The sequence below is a fragment of the Acipenser ruthenus genome, chromosome 8, assembly GCF_902713425.1.
Source record: "Acipenser ruthenus chromosome 8, fAciRut3.2 maternal haplotype, whole genome shotgun sequence".
Taxonomy (NCBI): Eukaryota; Metazoa; Chordata; class Actinopteri; order Acipenseriformes; family Acipenseridae; genus Acipenser; species Acipenser ruthenus.
In genome coordinates, this window is record NC_081196.1 from 17,092,025 (window position 1) to 17,112,504 (window position 20,480).

The window sequence follows — 20,480 nt, forward strand, 5'->3', positions numbered from 1 at the left end:
GCGCACGCCCGTGTCTGTTCAGCTTGTTTGTTTTGGGGCCGGAGTTGAGAGGAAATGACTGTAGGAGGCGGGTGCGGATGTATCGTAGCTTTCCCGCGGTTTGAGAGGTCTCTGATTCAGTTCATGCCAAAGGAGCGCTCTGTACTTTAACTGGGGGATTTAAAACAACAAATAAACAAACAAGTTGATTGCAGCGAAACGTCAACCGGTGGACTCATTCTGCAGTGCTGCCCTTACAAGAATCACCAAATTATCACTTGATAATATGCCTCCAAAAAGCCAGAGAAGAACAGCTGCTGCTACTGCAGTACAGGAGATGGAAGATAAACAGACAAACAACGGGGGTACGGGTAGTCCAAAAAAGAGCAACGAACTTACAGCCGAAAGGTAATGAATGAATGAATGAATGAATGGATGGATGGATGAATTAAATACTGCTTTAATTATTGTCACGGGTCGCAAGATTTGGCAGACACTCATATATAGGGAGGTCGATCAGCGTTACTTTTTTTTAGGTAAATAAGGGGTCATAGTTTAAATGAGTCATCTGTGGGACTTTAAATAACGCTGCAGTTGGTCTTTAACATCTTATATAGATGTGACTTAATTTCATGTTCAAAGCGTTTCTCGAGCTCGAGGCTTGACTGAACAGTGCAAGAAGCAACAACCAAAACAGCTGACGCAAACACCCGTTCCAGGAACCTGCGAAGTGTTTACACCAACTTTGAACGTGACTCGCTGTTTTTATAACATTAAAAAAACAAAAGCACCAATATTCACATGTTGCTTGAAGGTATCAAAACTTAGTACCACGTTGGTCTTTATGACCTCCGTGACATTGAGCTAAAGAAAATATCTAGAGGCGAAAGACGGCTCTTCAGTTTGTGTTTCTGAAAACTGCATCGAATTAGAATCTTTGTATCCAGTAACTTGTTGTGCACAATATTTAAATATTAATGTGTAGCACTGACGCAATTTTACGTGGATCCCAATTGAATATATATATATATATATATATATATATATATATATATATATATATATATATATATATATATATATATATATATATATAAATTGTGACCACCAATTAATAATTTCCGAAAATCACAAATTCACTTGGATTATATGCACACGTGGTGACTGAGAAGCTATTGGGTAAATGAGACTAACACATGTATGAATAGATGAAAACAGAAGTTAACAGCTACTGTTCAGACTTGTCCAGTGACTTTTGAGTCACAAAACGGCGTCTAACTTTTAAACAGTGTCTGTGACTTCTCTTATGATTGTATTAATATAATGTGTACATACCGTATGACCAGCAACTTGTGGATTACCCTGTATATTCATAGCCATTGTCAAGTTGTCAGAATGAAATAGAATGTGTTTCCAAGTCACTTTACTGCAGCACCACAGCTTGTTCTACATCACAGAGATTGCCTGTAGCCTCTGTGTGATGTAGAACATTCATCATCATCATCATCATCATCATCATCTGTTTTTGTACATACACTAAGACGCACAATCAGGCGATGATCAAATGCAGGAACTGGTTCTGCACCTTGCTAACGTGAAACTTAGTATTACTTTAGGGCGTAATGATACGTGGTGTGTTGATGAACTGTGATACAAATTATGTTTTTATAAAGTTGGAATGGATAGCAACACACTCCCTGTCTAATTTTATTTTTTATCAAAATAGTCTATGATTTTATTATCATATAAGCAGCCCATCAGGCCCATCGCATGTAGTGAGATGCATGCTGTATGGTGACATTAGTGTATCAATATTTGCCATAAGTTATTGAGAGTGTCAGGTTCTGGAAATCTGTGGTGGTGTCTGGTACAGAAATCCATCTGTGTGTCAGACTTACTTTTTTGTCTACTGGTTGGATAAGTGGTGCTCTGTCTTTATTCTACTGTTTCTTCAAGCATCTTCCTGTCCTTGATGTACAGATACAACCAACCTGGGAGGAAAACTGCTTTTAAAAGACAAGCTATCTTCAAAACACATTCATTGTATTTCTTTCTTTCCTTTAAATTTAATTTCCTTTTAAGAGATGCTTAGGCTATAGAGTACTACCTCAAAATCTGTAACTCCAGCTGTCAGCAGAGAAGCTGCTCCTCTTCTAAACTTGTACATGCATATACAGTATTTGCAAACGTTTTCAGTACGATTTTGTCTTTTTCTTCTCAGTCATAAAGACAAGGAATCTGACTTTGTCACGCTGTGTCAGAAGCTGAAGGTGACGGATGAAGTGTGTGATCGAGCATGGAGAATATGGGAGACAGTGCTGGCATCAGGGGACATAGTGCCGGTAAGTAAATGTTCTTGCAGCCAGGTATCTGAAAGCACAAACCAGCTCAAGTGGACCAAGTTGTGGGGAGATGAAGGCTCAGAAAATTATGGAAAATCATCAACTGTACGTCGTACAAAACAAGCATGTCAGTGATGGCTTCCCTCCCCACTTGCCACTATAGCTGTAGATTGAAAAATAGAGAAGTCATCAGTAACATGAACAAGTAGATCACAGTGATCTGTGTGCACATAATGGAAGGTTGACAGGGACGGATTGCCATAGGTCACTGTTACATTTTGCACCCATCCTCGTTTTCAGCACAGACCAGATTGTGACTTTGGAACCCTTCGGTTACACCCCTGGAACCTGGCCTTTCTAAGCCTTGGTTTTATGTTGATGATTTTGAGAGGAGATCAAGCCAGGGCTGCAGGATAGTTGTGCACAGATGCACAATGTGTGCTGAAGGATTTGGTCAGATCCTGAAGATTTTCTTCTAGCAAACATTCTCATGTCTGCATCAGCATCAGCTGCTGCCACCGCAGCAGCAGCACCCCCTGTCTCTCCCCGCTCCAGTAGCTATTTTAACCCTTAACATGCTGCGTTATGGGGAAATATACAGCTTTCATTAACAAAGCAGTTGCCTACAATTTACTGTTTACCTTGACTTTTGATGTAACACATCCTTTGTATGTTGTTAAAATAAAACACTGTTCTTATACCATAGTTCTAGTCTACACAAAAGCATTACGCTTGCTGTGCACTTACAAACACAGCATTCATTTAATTGCACTACACAGTATCGGAAATTGGCACCCAGTAGATCTACTGTTTTTTTGGTAAATTTAATTTTACAATTAAAATGCCACCTCCAAGTCATCAGAGGGTATAGTGTGTATTTACAGCAAAAAAATAAATGACAGGATGAGCTTGCTAATCATACAAAGTTTAGACATAAAGGTAAGCCCCAAACTTTTATGTTTTCTGAAACACCTTTGTTGTTGATACATTAAGAGCCAGATTCATGCAACTCGTCTCATGTATATATTTTATGAACTGTGTTACATAGAGTATTCTATAAATCCACTCCATCAGTAACGTTCAAATGCTCAATGATGAATACAGTATTTTAAATGTATAATTCCCATGATATTAATCGGCTATTTTTTGCATTTATTTGCTGCGTAATGATGATGCATATTTAGTCTCCTGTTTGTACCCCTCCCCTCTATTTCAAACTTATATAATGTTCGTAGCATTTTGTTTACATCGTATTTGGTAATATTTAGATTTCCTCCATTTATTGTTTTTTTTTTTTAAACAGATACAAGTTTTTGGCATTCAGAGTAATGTGTAGATGTTAAAAACAAAACACTCGCTAATGGGGCACAGTCAGTGACATTGTTTTAAAAGAGTGATGTTTGTTGTATAACTGTAGCATGTTTCAAAGCTATACAATAAACTGCAGAGATTTTCTGTTAATTCGTCTATTTTTTGCACATCTAATCGATTCTCTTGTCAGATTCGAAGTGAAGTAGAAATATTAAGCTTAGCCTGTAATGTTTCTTAATGAAATGTGTCATTATTTGGTCAGGTTAAATAGCCATTATTCATGTCAGCTGAAGTTCACTACAATTTTTTTTATTTGTATTCCAGAATAACCTAGTTACCATTTTTGTGCAGCCTTGGATACCAAAGTACTTGCCTTAACATGTCTGAGTACAATAGGAATCGCATAACCTCCTTGGGCCCCCCCCCAGCTTTCAAACTGGTTCAATAATGCCTCGTATACACATTTTTAGTACACATTTCAACTTGATGTAACCTTACCAAAAGCTTAATTTGTGCAACACTGAGAATTATTGGCTCAAGGTATAGTATCGTTCTTTATTGAAACATCAGTCACACCGTGCTGTTCAGAAACTATTAAACTCGAAATGGAGCAAACTGTTGTATAATTAACAGGTTTCATAGTGTCCCAGTGGTTGCTCTGTGTTAGACTTTCCAGCACCACAGTGTACTGGAGAGAGTCCAGTAAAGAGCAACCAGACTAAAATAACACTTGTAACAAATTTGTCCCGGCACTACCCCTAACCACGGGGTTCTGAAAAATATAGCGGTACACACCCCACGTGTTGGTACAACTGTTTAAATAACACAACTGTAATTGTTCTTTTCATTGCTAACATCCTGACAACTTATTACACTTTTACTTTAAAGTCTGTTTTAAAGCTCTTTTTAAAATGTCCAATCTAGTGCACAGATAGTGTAAGGTTTATTGCCCATAGGTCAAACGGGTAACACAGAAAAAAAAAACAGAAAAGCCAGAGCACTTATGTTGTGTTTTTTTTTTTGTAATCGTTCTTCCTGCAATGATTTAGAGGATAGATCTCCATCTCCAGTGTACTAGAGCACACATTTTGAAAAGAGCTTTGAAACAGACTTTAAAGTTTATAAGTGTAAAAAGTTGTCAGGATGTTAACAATGAAAAGAAAAACCACAGGTACGCTATTTAAACAGTTGTAGCAACACGTGGGGACGTGGAACGCTATATTTTTCTTTGCAGTATTTTGTGAGCCCCTGAAAATTTGGAAAAGGAGCAAGTCTAGTTATCTATATTGACCACATTCTAATTTCTTCATGTTTTTCATCCATAGGACACCAACGTAAAGCACTGGGGAGTATGTTTGTTCATAGCAGGAACAGACCTGAATACAATGACGTTTACATTCTCAGAACTGCAGAAGAATATAAATGTGAAGTAAGCATCATCTCATCAGTTTTTGGTTTTAATCTTAAATACAGATGTTCCTAAAATGTATTGTTCATTATTTGAAATTTAGGCCCAGGGAACCTGGTGGCCATTGATTTAAAAAAAAAAAAAAAAAAAATCCCTTGAAACCACTGACAATGATTGGCGACTTGGAAATGGTGGTTTGTGAATAGTTACATACCAAACTAAATTACTCAATCTTAAATGAATACATAAATTAAGCAAATTATTTATCATTGTAGCATCCTCTAAATGTGAACTCATCCCCCTCACTCATCCCAGTCATTCTTTTCTTTTACTTTTACTTTTCTTTCTTTGATTTCCTCTTTCTGTGTCAGTCCAAACACACGCAGTTGCTGCTTAGGACTGCTTTTGCTTTTTATAGTGTGTTCAATTAAAGTTCCTGATTGCACCGCTAAATAAACCTGGTTTCAGCGAGTCTTAACACAGAGCTTGTGTATTTGGGACCCCACTGCACTGTCATCAGAATCGCTTCGGCGAATATGTTAATGATGGGGCAGGCGTTCTATAACAGGGCAAGACAAGGCAAGGCTTCAGAATGCCATTTCAATGCAGTATTTTTTTTCTTCTCTCCACTTATGCGCCACAGAATTGGGGGCAAGCACCGTTCTCGCTTGCACTGGCTGTGATTAGAATACAGCCATAAGAGTTTGTTTATAGACAGCAAGAGTTTAAGATGTTTGTGTCAATAAGATTTTTGAAACCTACTTTTCATGTCGTTTCCTTTGAAAAACTGTATAAAATAGCTAGTAAATGAAACAATGATCACGTGATTTAAATCAGCGATTTAAATCGACTTGATTTTAAATTAGCCAGCCCTGCCACTGACCCCACTAAATCATCAAAAGTTGCCTGAGGTCCTAAAGCGGGAGCACTGTATTTCTTGGAGACTGAGTGTGGGTTATTTTTCTTTTCTTGTAGTGTTGCCTACTTCTTTAACCTGCTGAAGAAGACAGATGTAAATATGGATATTGTAAGCACTAAAGTGAACACAGCAGTATCCAGGCTGGAAAACAAATATGATGTACATCTTGCACTGTACCAGAGGTTTGAGAGGTGAGTGCTGTTAGTTTGTAGAAGGAATTCACAACAATAACTACTATTACATTGTGTGTATCTAATTGAGTTAACTTCAGTACAAGCATGGTTTTAACTATGACCTATAAATGCTGTATTAGAAATTAATCACAGTTTAGCACAGTAGAATCCTGTTTTTACAAAGATGCGACATAATGAATCTGCATATAAGGAACAACCCTTTGTGATACCTCTTCTTTTTTATAATGAATATTCAAGAAGATATATATAACACCACCAGGGATTTGAAACAGAACCGGAACGATAAACGAAAAAACACTACATTTTTCATGTAACAGAAACAAAAAACAAAATGTATTTATTACGTTCTGAAGCGGAAAAAATATTCAGCCTGTTCTCTCTGTCTCTTTCCATTGTTTTCAAATCTACAATAATTTGAAGAAAGCGCTCTTCCCATGGTCTTGCACCTCAGTTGTCAATGACAAAGCATTACATCACAGTCAGCTAATGACAACGTTGCATTTAGCTTGCTTTTTCGGAGCAGCCAGCGAAACGAATAGCACTATATTTGACTTCAGTTCAGACTTCCACTTTGCGGTCAGCTACGTGCTGGATCCACATTACGTTATCAGTCTTGTATTCACTCAAAATAAACAGGTGCTGTTATTAACTTCAGTTATGTACACAGAAAACAAGCTTTAAATATGTGTGGCAAGTGAAGCGCTTTGTTAATGATCAGAGGTTTGCTAGTTATATTCCTGGATATTGAAGGAACAATTCAATAATTGCTAATTTAGAGTTTATCTGGGTTGATTGGTTCTCTTATTAAAAATATTAGGAGAAACTTCAAAATGTAGCGAGGTAACCTGCTATTCCTAATCTACATTAATGACTTAGATTCTGGCATAGTTAGCAAACTTGTTAAAGTTGCAGACGACACAAAAATAGGAGGAGTGGCAAACACTGTTGCAGCAGCAAAGGTCATTCAAAATGATCTAGACAGCATTCAGAACTGGGCAGACACATGGCAAATGACATTTAATAGAGAAAAGTGTAAGGTACTGCACGCAGGCAATAAAATGTGCATTATAAATATCATATGGGAGATACTGAAATTGAAGAAGGAATCTATGAAAAAGACCTAAGAGTTTGTTGACTCAGAAATGTCTTCATCTAAACAATGGGGAAGCTATAAAAAAGGCCAACAAGATGCTCGGATATATAGTGAAAAGTGTTGAATTTAAATTAAGGGAAGTAATGTTAAAACTGTACAATGCATTAGTAAGACCTCATCTAGAATATTGTGTTCAGTTCTGGTCAAAAAGGACATTGCTGCTCTGGAAAGAGTACAAAGAAGAGTGACCAGAATTATTCCAGATGGTAGGTCAAAACTGCCCACAAGCACGTAAGAATGTGAGTTTAGCACATCTCCTTGTCACACGGATGCATAACAAACCATTTTTGATGATCTATTTATCGATATTGATTGATTCCACTGTAACTCAAAAATCTAGAATGCTCAATCATTAGATTGATGGACTGTGGTATACCAAACAAATACAATGAATATACTTATACATAACTTTATTTTTTCTTTTAGGACTTGTACAAAAATCTACATGGAGGCTCCAGATGTACAGTAAGTTATCTCAATGAGTTATCTACCTGATGTGAAAACCTTGAATTTTTCTGTGGTGCCAAATCAAATGATAATACAGGTTAGCAAAACTATTGCAGTATTTGGACACTCATGCTGGTACTTGGTTGGTCGGACACCAGTTGCCCTTCTTATCCCACTCGGAGCATACTTCCTAATGACAGTCTGATCTTCTAATGCAAATGATGTTAATGAGCACGCCTCCTCACAGGAGCAGTGGTAACACACATTGTTTGCATTTTCTATTAATGACGGTGTCACAGAAAATTGGTAGACCATGAAAAAAGTAGATATCGTCTATACTTCGCATGCGCAAATTTCTGAATTTAAAGAGAGGGTTCATTGATACAATGAAGATTAAAGGACTGAAATGCCATTCAAAGCTTTTTTTTAATGTGACATTTGTCATCTTATCTATCTAGGTGTAAAGTAAATTCATGTTTAATTTATTTTTAGATCGGTCACACTGTTCAAATAATATGGTTTTGTTTATTCTTGAACAAATGGCTGTATTTGAATATTTAATTAGATTTGTTTTTAATCGCTCAAACGTGTACTTTTTGCTTAGATGTTGTTCTAATCATACTGTAAGCAAGTGTTTGTATAGTCTCCCTTAAATTAAAAGTTCCACGGGAAATTTGCACAGTGAGTTGTTTTTTTTTGCAGTTTTCCAATAGCAAGCCTGTGTATTTACCATGTTTTTTACTATGCTGTAGTATACCCCACTGCTTCAATATGCATGTATGTTTGTTTTAAATCCATGATAACAATAAGGTAATTTTGATTGTCATGCAATATGTGTAATACATATATTAATTAATAAAGTTTCAATATTGATAGACTATTACAACTTTAAAAAAAATGTTAATTATATAATATATATATATATAAAATAAAAGGAGGTCATACGAATTCCTGTTCAGTTTTTTATGAAATGATTACACATTTTAACATAAATGAATCGCGCGATAAATTCATGATTCATTTATTCATTTTATTTTAATATTTTTGTGTAATTATATTCACCTGCTCTTTATAACCGTAATAGTGTTTAACTCTGTAACCCTACACTTGTATTTTATGCCCTGACGATGGCACTTTTGTGTTGAAACGTGGGTGACATGTTTTTATGAATTCAAGATATACATTTTTGGAGCGCAATTGAGTGTGCGGTTCTTTCTCTTTCTATATTGACTTGTGGCTTCATATTTGTACCACGAAAACCATTATGATTAAACAAGATAATAACAACAAATAGTCTATTACATTAATTAAGTGGTATGTCATTTTAAAAAGTGTTGTTAAAACAATGTGGTTTATGTCTGTAGTACATTAGTGAAATATTTTTTCCCGTAAAATGTAGCTTTCAATAAAGATTTGGACTACATTTAAGTTTAAAACAGTTTGCTATATTCCACAATTTTATGGTAACCAATTTAAGATAAAAACAGTCATATACAGCGATTTAAAGGTCACAGATAGAAAATACCAACTGGCGCTGCAAACCCTCCCTTTTAATTTCAGAAATCCACGCATGCGCAGTAAAGGCGATGCCTACTTTTTATCACGGTCTAATAATTTCCTGTGAAAATTGCATGTTTTTTAAATCACATGCATTTGACGAGTGGATGATTATCTATTCACAGATACCAAAAGACATAATAAGGTAAAGCTTGCAACAAATGTCCTGAAGCCCCATAAACTGCAGTGGTCGTGGTGTATGTTCCATAATTAAGTGATTTATTTGTGGCTAAAGAACACACACACATATATATATATATATATATATATATATATATATATATATATAATTAAAAAATGTAATTTTATTAACGTAGGTGTTGCAACATGTACACAAGCTTTCATGGTGTTAAAATTAGATAAAAACTTACATTGATTGCATTGTTTTTCTTTCCAGAGAAAACTTAGACATCGATTCAAAATCAATCATTAGAAGCTGCTGGATCCTTTTTCTGCTGGCAAAAGGTTAGTGAGTGTAACTGATGTTTTCCAGCAAGGTGGACTTATGAGGCATCAGGTAATGTAGTAACTTGTCCACCAAGGTGGTATTTTTGACCGTTGTTTTTCTTCCCCAGTTGATATTTCACCACACTGCCTCTTACTGACCAGGAGCACTGAAGATCAGTAGGTCACCTGTATTGCCACTGTCAAGGAAATCGCCAAACAAAGCAATAGATGTTGAGTTTACCGTGAACCTTTTGAATAATGGCCCAGACCGGGAAGTGTAAAGTGTCTGACCAGTAGGGTTTGCTGATGCACAATGTGCTGAACTAAACCAAGGCCAATTGTGGGCCCGATCGGCAAAATTCCTGATCGTTTGGCTCACCCTGCACTTGCGCAGTCATCTCTTTACTTGATGAGCCACTGGAGAACCCTTCTGCCAAGGTTTCTAAGAAAGTACGTTTTTAATAATAATAATATTATTATTATATTTCTAATGGGCCACCTTTCTGAATGAGATGCAGGCTGTAAAAGCATCGGTAGCTCACTAACTGTAGTATGTATTTCAAATGCAGTCCATTTCAGTAACAATATGTTAAACATTTTATAGTGTGTTGGTTTCTGTACAGTTTTACATATCTTTAGAGATTCACGTTTCAATTGTGATAACATTTGTTTAGGCTATTTATCACCAGTTGAGAGTATCTGAATTATTATTATTATTATTAATTTGTCATTTAGTGGATGCTTTTATCCAAAGCGACTTGGAGACTAGGGGGTGAACTATGAATTTTTATCAACAACTGCTGCTGCAGAATCACTTACAATAGGCCCTCGGTTTTACGTCTCATCCGAAGGACGGAGCAGGGTCACACGCAGTAAGTCACTGGCTGAGCGAGGATTAGAACCGGGGACCTCCAATTTGGGGGTATTCGAGGGCCAGTCAAACATTTTTACATGTGCCTCTGCACAGTGTTGGAGTATTTAGTTTTTTCACAATACTGCTATAATCTTGTATTTATGGATGTTTCTGAGGTGCTTGTTAACAACCAGGCTTCCAGTGCTGTATGAGCCCTTGGTAGCTTGAACTGAACCAGCCCATTGCTTTAAGAAAAGAGCTATCAATAAATCCTTTAGGTGGTGCTATAGTTTTGTTTGTTGCCATTGACATCAAAGTGCTCAATTCAGTGTTTTTAGTTGTGTGTTTTGAATTGAAGGACTGTGCACGTAGATGAGAGAACACCTTGGAACTGCTGCTCTGCTCTTGCACTGTTTGACTGTAACACAAGTCAGCGAAAATAGTTTACATGTATAGAATCAAAAGAAACCTCATTTGGAAGATGAAGGTGTAGAGGTATTTAAAAAGATGCACAGAAGTGTTTGGTGGTGTTTTACAGTTTCCTTTTTCTTTTTTAAGCATTCTCTTTCAAGAAACCAAGAATTATTAAAAGCATTAGATTGAGTTGCTAACATTTAATTTTCTTAATTAGGTTCTCAGAGTCGGAGTTTACATGAAATAAATACAGCATGACCCAGTCCTCTTATATTATCGTCATTGCTAATGACTTTTTATATCCATTTAGTAGTTTCTAAGAACATGCCAAACACATTCAAGCAAATACCATTTTAAAATTCAGTATAAAATTGGGTGACAGTTGGCATGCTAAGAGAAAAATCTCAATGTAAATAAATGTATCCCCTACATACCAAATGCAGAGTCGTGTGTTGCATTTATGGATGAAATGAAAAAACAAACACATCTTTATCATATATGTTAGACAAATAATCATAATAAACACTAATACAATGTAGAATAGTATTTCCTACCATTTTAGTTTTGTAGCAGTAACAATAAGGACATTTAAAATAAGGGGATAACAGCAATTGAAACATATTCAAGTTAGTTACAGTATTTTATTTTTTTTTTAAACCTAAAGAAAACCAATTGTAAGTATCTTAAACATTTCTAAACTACTGACCTGAAAAATTATCAAGTTTTGCAGATTGTGCAGGTCTTTCAACTTTTTTTTTTTTTCTGGACTCCTTTTCGGAGATGGCATTATTACACACGGTAGAAATCCATGTGCTTGAAAGGGTAGTGTTTTTTTTTTGTTTGTTGTTTTTTTTTCCCCGCTGATGCGTCTTAACCAAATCACGTCATCATGTTATTGTTTGGATCCAAACACTTTGAAGGGCACCATGGCAATTGCCACATAGCTGCCGTTAATTTCGAGCCCAGTAAATATAATTGGAGATGCTAAGCGTTCATGACAATATGCAATTTTTATAAGCACCTTTACCATATATTAGCTGAGCTGCATCTCTTGACATTTCACAGAAGGGATTTCCTGCCTGCCTTCCCGCTGTGGTATTTTGCTGCTGTTTCTGTGTGTTTTGAAGTCTAATTGTGGATGCACAAGCCTTGCACGCACCCTTAGAGCTCCCTTTGTCTGAGTGCCTGTCCTTCCCCTGTGGACAGTTGAGAGTTAATCGCTATTGTTTTGACGAACGCCTTGTCTTTTCTTTTGGTTTCAGGAAAAGTGCTGCAGATGGAAGATGACCTAGTGATCTCCTTTCAACTGCTGCTCTGCGTCCTTGAGTATTTTATCAAGCTGTCACCCCCTGCTTTGCTGAAGGGACCGTTTAGTAAGTCTGAAGCACTATATTTACAAAAAGGAAAAGAAAAAAACCTTGTGTTTTTGGAACAAACTTTAACCCTTGCTGCACATTTTCCTAGTTTTAAGCATACTCCTGAAGTGTCTTAACCATTCAACTGTTGTATATCTTAGGTGACTGTTTGAATGAAACCCTATAACAAAGACACTGGTATTGAACTTGGAAAGACACTAGCTATATTTTAAATCATTTTTTTAATTAAACAGTTTACTCAAAAAAATGGAGACAAAAACACATTTGGAAAACAAACACAATTATGCATTTATGTTATTGAAAAGAAATCCATGGAAGAAGCAGTATCTTTGCTTCTTGTCTACTAAGTTACAGGAAGTTAATGTTCTTTGTTTGCTAAAAACACAAACATCTAATTACCTACCCTGTCCATTCCAAAGAGATCTGAAGAATATTTAAGTGATAAGATTAAATGACAAAAACACAGAAACAGTGAGGGAGAACAAAAGTCATACCAATCAATTTCATTTTCACTGGTGTCACAATCTCCCCTTGTAGCTCTTTGTGGAAGGTGAAGTAAGGACATTGAAGACTGCACAGCATGTTCTCATTTTCCAGAATATGTCATCCTTGTCTAGCCACTGATATTGTTGTGATTTCCCCCCTTGGTACTTTATCATATAAAAGGTCCACATTCTGCAGGTTTCCAGTCATTTCAGTTCAATATGCATCTGCGTAGATGCAAGAAACAAAACTAACTTTCCTATAGGAAGTAATGGAACTTATTTACATCAAACGCTACAAATCCAACCCACCACCCAAGTTGCATTCCTCATAAATTTCTACCCAGACTTGCCCAGATATGTCGTCAATAAGCGCCTGACAAAACAGATCCACTTTTTATCAAACTCTGACTTGCTTTATTTTGTTTCAAACAGAAGCAGCTGTGAATGGGCTGAACCAGCCCACCCAAACAAGAACGTCTCGGCGCAACCAGGGCAGGAATGCACGCCCTGCTCCAAAGCCAGCGGAAACAGACCTGCGGGTGATGGAGGCCCTGTGCAAGGAGAACGAATGTAACGTAGATGAGGCGAGTCTTTACAGCCTGTTGTGACCATCTTGGTTTTTTCCACTTTTTCAAAGACTTGTTTTATGTTCCCTTACGATCATGCTGGCAGCAAGCAACCGGGGAATTATTTTCAGTTGAAATAAAGCTCCCCCTGTCCATGACTAGCGTGTCTAGGCGGTAGGTAAAATTTGTTTTGCCGCAATGGTCAGATCAAGTTTTAGCATAATTTGAATTGCCAATTTTCTTTAGATTTATTTTTTAAAAAGTGTGGCATAAGGAGAAAAATAGACAGGACTTCTCCATATACCACATTCTGTAGGTATATTCAAAAGTGGCAGACAGCCTCAATATAGATTATGGCCCTTCTGTTAAGTTTGGTAACGCATGTCACCTATGCTGGAGTCTGACTCACATTTTAGTGTCTGGTTTTGCTGGGATGCAGACAGCTAGTTAATCATTCAAAACCAATATTCCCCTGTTACCTCAGGGGAGGCCTGCCTACAAGGGATACAGTTCTAATTCTGGAGCTGTACAGTCAAAGTGCCCTTTCCTTTCTTTGTTCTCAAAATAGATAAGTGTGGAAAAGCAAAGCTGGGGTGGGAAAGCAATGACTTTCCAGAAGAAGCCTTTGTTGTTAAGAGGGCCATTGCAAATGAGTCAGTTGTGTCTTTTTTATTGTTTTTATTTCAAATCCCACCTCAGCCACTGACTCATTGTGTGACCCTGAGCAAGTCACTTAACCTCCTTGTGCTCCGTCTTTCGGGTGAGACGTAATTGTAAATGACTCTGCAGCTGATGCATAGTTCACACACCCTAGTCTCTGTAAGTCGCCTTGGATAAAGGTGTCTGCTAAATAAACACATAATAATAATATGACTAATCACTGGGGTTGTCCATTTATACCCTTTGCTCACTAAATAGCTTGCATTGACAAGATAACTAATCATCACCTCTTCAAAATCTTTTGATAAGCAAGTCATCCCACAATAGCTGTGGCACCCCAGATATTATCCATTTGCTACTTATTCAGAAATACAAAGGCATTTAGACCGCATACAGATGGCACACCAAATGTAATGTCAAGTCTTGCATTCTGGCCATAAAATAGGATTCAAAAGCTTACAGTATATGGGGTGACAAACTATAACAAGCTCACTAAGAGAAACACCTTGTCATTGTCAACGAAGAGTGAGCAATTAAAACAGCTAACTGAAAACCTACCTAGTCTAAAGTGTTGATGAAGCTGTAGAATACACTGGAAAGACCACACTTGGGATATTGCATTCAGTTTTATTCCCCTCCCATTAAAAAAGGACATTGCAGTTTTGGAGGAAGTCAACACCTTTTAGATTTAAAATACTTAAGTTTGCCTTGGTCACTTTCAAGTGTAGCACTGCGAGCAGGACTAGAGGACACTGCTGAAGTCATTGTACACAGATTTAGGACAGAGAATAGGAGGCCCTTTAAAGACAGCGTGGTGGGTGTATGGAATGGGTTACCAAGCCACATTGTTGATTCTTTGGGATATGTGACAAGCTGACTAGACAAAGTTCTGGCATCAATCATCTACCAGAAACTAGACAAGCATTGATGTTTGTGACTTTTCTTCTGTTCTTAAGAAGAACAGGCAGAACGGAATAGAAGGGCTCACCCACTTTCCAACAACCATTACTTGCCACGGCCTGTACCTGGTTTAGTGGCCTGTGCCAGCTCACTCATGACTGGTTGTTAAACTAGCAGCTACATGTACAGCATGAGCATTATCTTTAGCTATTTAGTTGGGTGTTGCCATCTATTTTGTTCTATTTAAACACAACAATAAGTTGTGCCTGGATTTCAGTTTCTTTCAAACAAAGAACAGCTTGGACTAGGTCACTTTATTTATTTATTTATTTATTTATTTATTTATTTATTTATTTTAAAAGTACTATGTTTCATATGGTTTGGAGTTGTAAGCATTGGTACAATGTCAGTATTACACATGTTCCTAATTCTTTTATGTGTTTTTATCTTTTTTATGTTTTGCTTTCTGAGCTTAAATTAATGTTAGGATGTTTCTCATAACACAGATTTTGTTCCAGTTGTCTCCTCTCAGAGTTTTCAAACATTGTATTTAATTGTGTGGTAGATCACTCCTTTATACTTTTTCACAGCTCTTATATATTTTCTATACCATAAAGTGTCTTTAAAGTGTAATGAGCGAAGTCAAAGTCCCCCAACCTAAATGAACACACTATTAAACAATTTAAATCTTATAATAAACAAAACACAAAAGCAGTGAAAAAGGTCAATAACAAGAGCCTTTCTACCGCACTTCATTTTCCAAATACCACTTTTGGTAAAACAAGTAATTTTGGGAATGTAATGAAGCCTGCATGTAATTAAGTGATAAGAACTACTTTTTCATAAACTAGACATGACCATTGCTAAACTATGGTGCTGGCCTACATCAGAGATTGAGTTTAAGCAGAATACTGCATTAGTTTAGAAGGACATTTTAATGAAATACACAGGAATACATTTCTAACACGCAACTACACAATTTCTAACTATGTGTTTTAAAATGAATTGTTCAATAATAACTACAAGAGCTTGACTTTTCTCCACGATAACAAAGAGCTTTTGGAAAAGTTTGTTCAATTGTGAATCGTGTGTTATTGGACAAGCAGTTTGTAACTGGAAAAGGGAGGTGTTACAACGTAACCCAGCGTATTTTCTGCTGTAAGACCATCTTTTTAATTAGAACATAATTATTTACTAAATACTGTTTCTACTTCAGGGACCTTTTTAAATACTGCCCTTCACAATGTACATGGAAAATGTTTATAAAAATAAAACCTGTTTCAAGAAATCTGCTGCAAGTTATCCCTGGGCCTTATTTTTTAGTCTTGATTTCTATTTTGCATAAAAGTACTAAACCAGTAAACATTAATTGTTTACTCCAATATTACAGATAAGCTGTGGTTGTCGCATTTGAGTTTGCGGCATATGCCAAACGATACAGGATGTAACCAACCTGAAACCAATGCAGAGTTATATGCAAGCTTTGTGATGTTTTGCGTGATTTACTGATAAGAAGCCTAGATCAGTACATATTAATGCACAGTATCTGTTCCGACAGCTTATGAGATTATTTCAGTCCATTTTCTATTGTGATTGTGTGTTTCTTTCTCTTCAGGTCAAAAATGTTTATTTAACCAGCTTCATGCCTTTTCTGGATTCTTCTGGTTTATCAGGTTCACAAGGGATTCCTGAGGTAAATAATCAAAGCCAGCTTTTACACAGTATGTTATCAACAGCGTACTGCCAAACCAATATACATTGAAATATTGTGCTAAAAGCTGAATATCTTTAGTACCTTGCCCGCTAAAATTATACCACAGTACACAGGTTTTATACAGGCACTGCACATTCGTGTACGTTTTTTTTTTTTTTTTTTAATGTACTTTATAAAAGGACTGTTAATCAAGGATCCATATTACCACAGATCCTCCTATTTCTTCATTTACATTTTGTACTTCACTTTGGAATATGCTGTTATTTCAAAGACAACCCTAAAGACTTATATATTTGTTTATTTAGTGGACGCCTTTATCCAAGGCGACTTACAGAGACTAGGGTGTGTGAACTGTGCATCAGCTGCAGAGTCACTTACAATTACGTCTCACCCGAAAGATGGAGCACAAGGAGTTTAAGTGACTTGCTCAAGGTCACACAATGAGTCAGTGGCTGAGGTGGGATTTGAACCAGGGACCTCCTGGTTACAAGCCCATTTCTTTAACCACTGGACCACACAGTCTCTGTAATTTTGTTACAACTCACTCCTATAGTCTAGCTGCAATCAGATGACATGACCCAAGTTACCAGGATGCTGCAGTTTATCTATTGTTTTATATTTGAAATATTGCATATTACAAAAAAGCAAGTTGAGAACCATATTTTCAGTTCATTAACCATGAATAATATCAATAAAGCCAATTGGCGGTACAAAAGCATTAAAAGACTTTTTTTTTTTTTAACCCCTAAAACTATAATTGCAAACTTGTGTAGGCTATATCCACTGTAGCTGTCAAATTTATGCCTGGCTTCAAAACACTAATATATTGTAAAACTATAAAACTGCTTTCAACCTATGCCATTTTATTTTTTGTTTTTATAACATAAAGCAAATCTGCTAATGTACGTTAACTGTGTATGTGCTAAATGCTTTTTAATGACACTAGTACACTGGAAGTACTCTTATTGCTGTACATTTATTATTTTTTTATTAATTTGTGAGGTTGATAAATGCATGAATTGTAGTACTGAAGCCAGTGTCCTATTGTATGTCAGAATACAGTATGAGACATTTGATCTGAATTGAGATTTGTTGATCTAATATTGACATTTACATTAAATATATATTATTGCTTAAATGGTACAGCACAATTATAAGAAATGTAAACTACCATTTTTGTTTAAATTAGTCTAACCTCTTCATCTCTGCTTGATGGTGTAGTTGTAGAGTGAACAAACCTACAAATAACATGGCCACCAGATTGTGTAATTCTGAAAAATGATACATTCTCTAAATTTATAGAGCAGCATAACTTGGAACCATTGAGTATGATTTCAAGCATAAAAAAGTGAGGTAGGGTAACACAAAGCACATACTTTTAAATGACAAAAATATAATTACATGCAATGGTTTGTTTTAAGGTGGAGGTGTTTTCTAAACAGTATGAAGAACTTTACCTCAAGAACAAGGATATTGATGCCAGACTGTTCCTAGACAACGATGAAACACTGCAGCCTGCTAAGATTGATATGTAAGTATATTGGGATATTAAGATATTGGTTGTGTATCTTTTTAATTCTTAACACAAAATAACTTTACAGAAAGTATAATGTCATAACTGATTTAATAGCTTCAGTGTCTTACATACTGAACAAAAAAATGATGGGCATAATTATACATATTGGTGAATTGAATTAGTTTACTTTAGTTTCAAGTGGCGTTACCTTTTCTTATCTCTGAACACCTGCCTGCAATGTTAAAGGGTTAAATATTATAAATTGTACAGCACGTCCCCCTTTTTTTTTCTTTGTACACTAAGGATTTAGCATGCATCCCCTTTTTGTTTTGCTGCCGTAATTTTCAGTTTGACTTGGGTGTTGTCTATTTCTGCTACAGAAACACTTACATGCTATAAGACACTGTGTGGGGTCTTGCTACCTGTAATAAAAAAATCTAGAGTTGGGGCAGGATTGTTAGACTTCACATGAGTAAATGTAATTCTGAAAACAGACTATAAAAGTAGAACAATAAGAAACTTGACAATGTTGTGCTACCGAGAGGTAAGAGCATACTGTATTCATTCTCTCTCACTCGGAATGCATTTCCTTGGTAACAAGGCTAGCGGGCCTGCCTGTCCTCATGTCACACCTCTGATTTTTACATGCATATGTGGCTAACATTAATAAACACAAGCTAAAGTCTTTCTGCAAGTGTAATATATTATTGAGGTTACCAAAAGATGCTGCCTATTTATTTAATTTATGCAGCGCTGTAGATATGAAGTTTAGGGTACCTTCTGTCTCTAGTTTTGAAAAGGACTTAAGTTTCAGATATGGAACTTTAGTAACAGAATCGTGTTTGATCTGAACCAAGTTGCATCTAATAATAATGCAATTGTGATGCAGGTAGGTTTCATCCAGGTCTAGTATACCTGCATGACTACAAGGCCATGTTTAGCATATAACTGCATGGTTTGGGCTGGATTTGTACTATAGCTGCATAACATGGTGTCTGTGATCAAAGCAATCTTGAGCGTTGTATAAATCTCTTATCCAATTGTAATGTTGCTTGGTTAGGCATTAATGGAAGAACATGTCAGGGTGTCGCTTATTTTTACAAAGGCTGTATATTTATGTTAAGTACAATATTGACAAATCTTCTACAAACACATCCGCTATATCTTTGTAACGGGGGTGTGCAGCTGGATATTTAAAAAAAAAAAAAAAAAAAAAAAAAAGCACTGTATAAAGGAGCAAAGAATTATTTGTATTTATTTATATTTTTTCTGCAGGTTGGAGCTGGAGAGAACTCCCAGGAAGAATCATTTTGAAGAGGAGATTGTTGGGATTCCTCCCCAAACACCAGTCAGGTAGGCGGTGAATATTGAGCACACCTGATGGTTTGCCATGTGTAAATTACAAATAACCTCTTAGTGAGACCAGACAGAAATGACCTGAGGTGGTTGTCATTTTTCCAACAAACATTTTCTTGTGTTGTACACACAGAAAGTGCAGTGATGTTTTAAAGAGAAGCACATTTTGAAACGAAAATGATTCCGCTTTTGTGAAAAAGCGCAAAAATGTCTGTTGCCAAATACAGAAAATGTGTCTGTGAAACCAGTCCTTTTCACTTCTACCTGTTGTCAAACTATTTCTTTCACAGTTAATATGATTTTAGTCCCATAACCAAAATAGATTTCGAGAGCGTTGCTTGAGCACCCTGATATGGTTAAGATAATAAAGCTGGTTCTTCGTTTCTGTTCAGTTAGTTTTATGTTCTGGTGTACCACAGGGATACATTACTGGGCCCCTACTGACCATGTGAATGCTAGTTCCACAACCTGCAGCTCTATAGTGGTGCAGCAGTATGCAGATGGTACAGTTATTGTTGTCATTGGTATTGTAAATAACAAACTGATTTTACTATGTCTTTGAGTGTGTTGCTGAAGATAAGATGGTTCTTAGTCCGTTACTGTGACATTTGGTACATCACGAAAGCTTAAGAAAAATAACAGTCCATTTGATGTGCTTTGGACAGTACAGCGTTAGTAAATGCCTACATCTTGGGTTTTTTTTTAGGTCCTAGCATGACATTTGAATATGACTTCCACCCCCAGATAAAAATAAATACATGCTGAGAGTGGAACAAAGTAGCTCCAAAGTAAAAACAAGAAAACCGCTAAGGAACTCACACAGTTTCTTGGACTGATGCTACTTGATGATAAAGTGAAACGTTGAAGCCACAGCCAGCAGTTA

The 20,480-nt window shown here is 36.4% G+C and overlaps 1 protein-coding gene across 1 annotated transcript in view; it reads left to right on the forward strand.

Annotated features, from left to right (window-relative positions):
* The window catches only part of LOC117407442 (retinoblastoma-associated protein), an 86,721-nt gene continuing 66,241 nt past the window's right edge, over positions 1-20,480 (forward strand). The window contains exons 1-11 of the mRNA XM_059028641.1: positions 1-387; positions 2,201-2,321; positions 4,958-5,061; positions 6,016-6,150; positions 7,733-7,771; positions 9,708-9,775; positions 12,287-12,397; positions 13,318-13,469; positions 16,627-16,704; positions 18,147-18,256; positions 19,517-19,594. Coding sequence (XP_058884624.1) covers positions 266-387; positions 2,201-2,321; positions 4,958-5,061; positions 6,016-6,150; positions 7,733-7,771; positions 9,708-9,775; positions 12,287-12,397; positions 13,318-13,469; positions 16,627-16,704; positions 18,147-18,256; positions 19,517-19,594 — 1,118 coding nt within the window. The 5' untranslated portion in view covers positions 1-265. The remainder of the gene's footprint in view (positions 388-2,200; positions 2,322-4,957; positions 5,062-6,015; positions 6,151-7,732; positions 7,772-9,707; positions 9,776-12,286; positions 12,398-13,317; positions 13,470-16,626; positions 16,705-18,146; positions 18,257-19,516; positions 19,595-20,480) is intronic.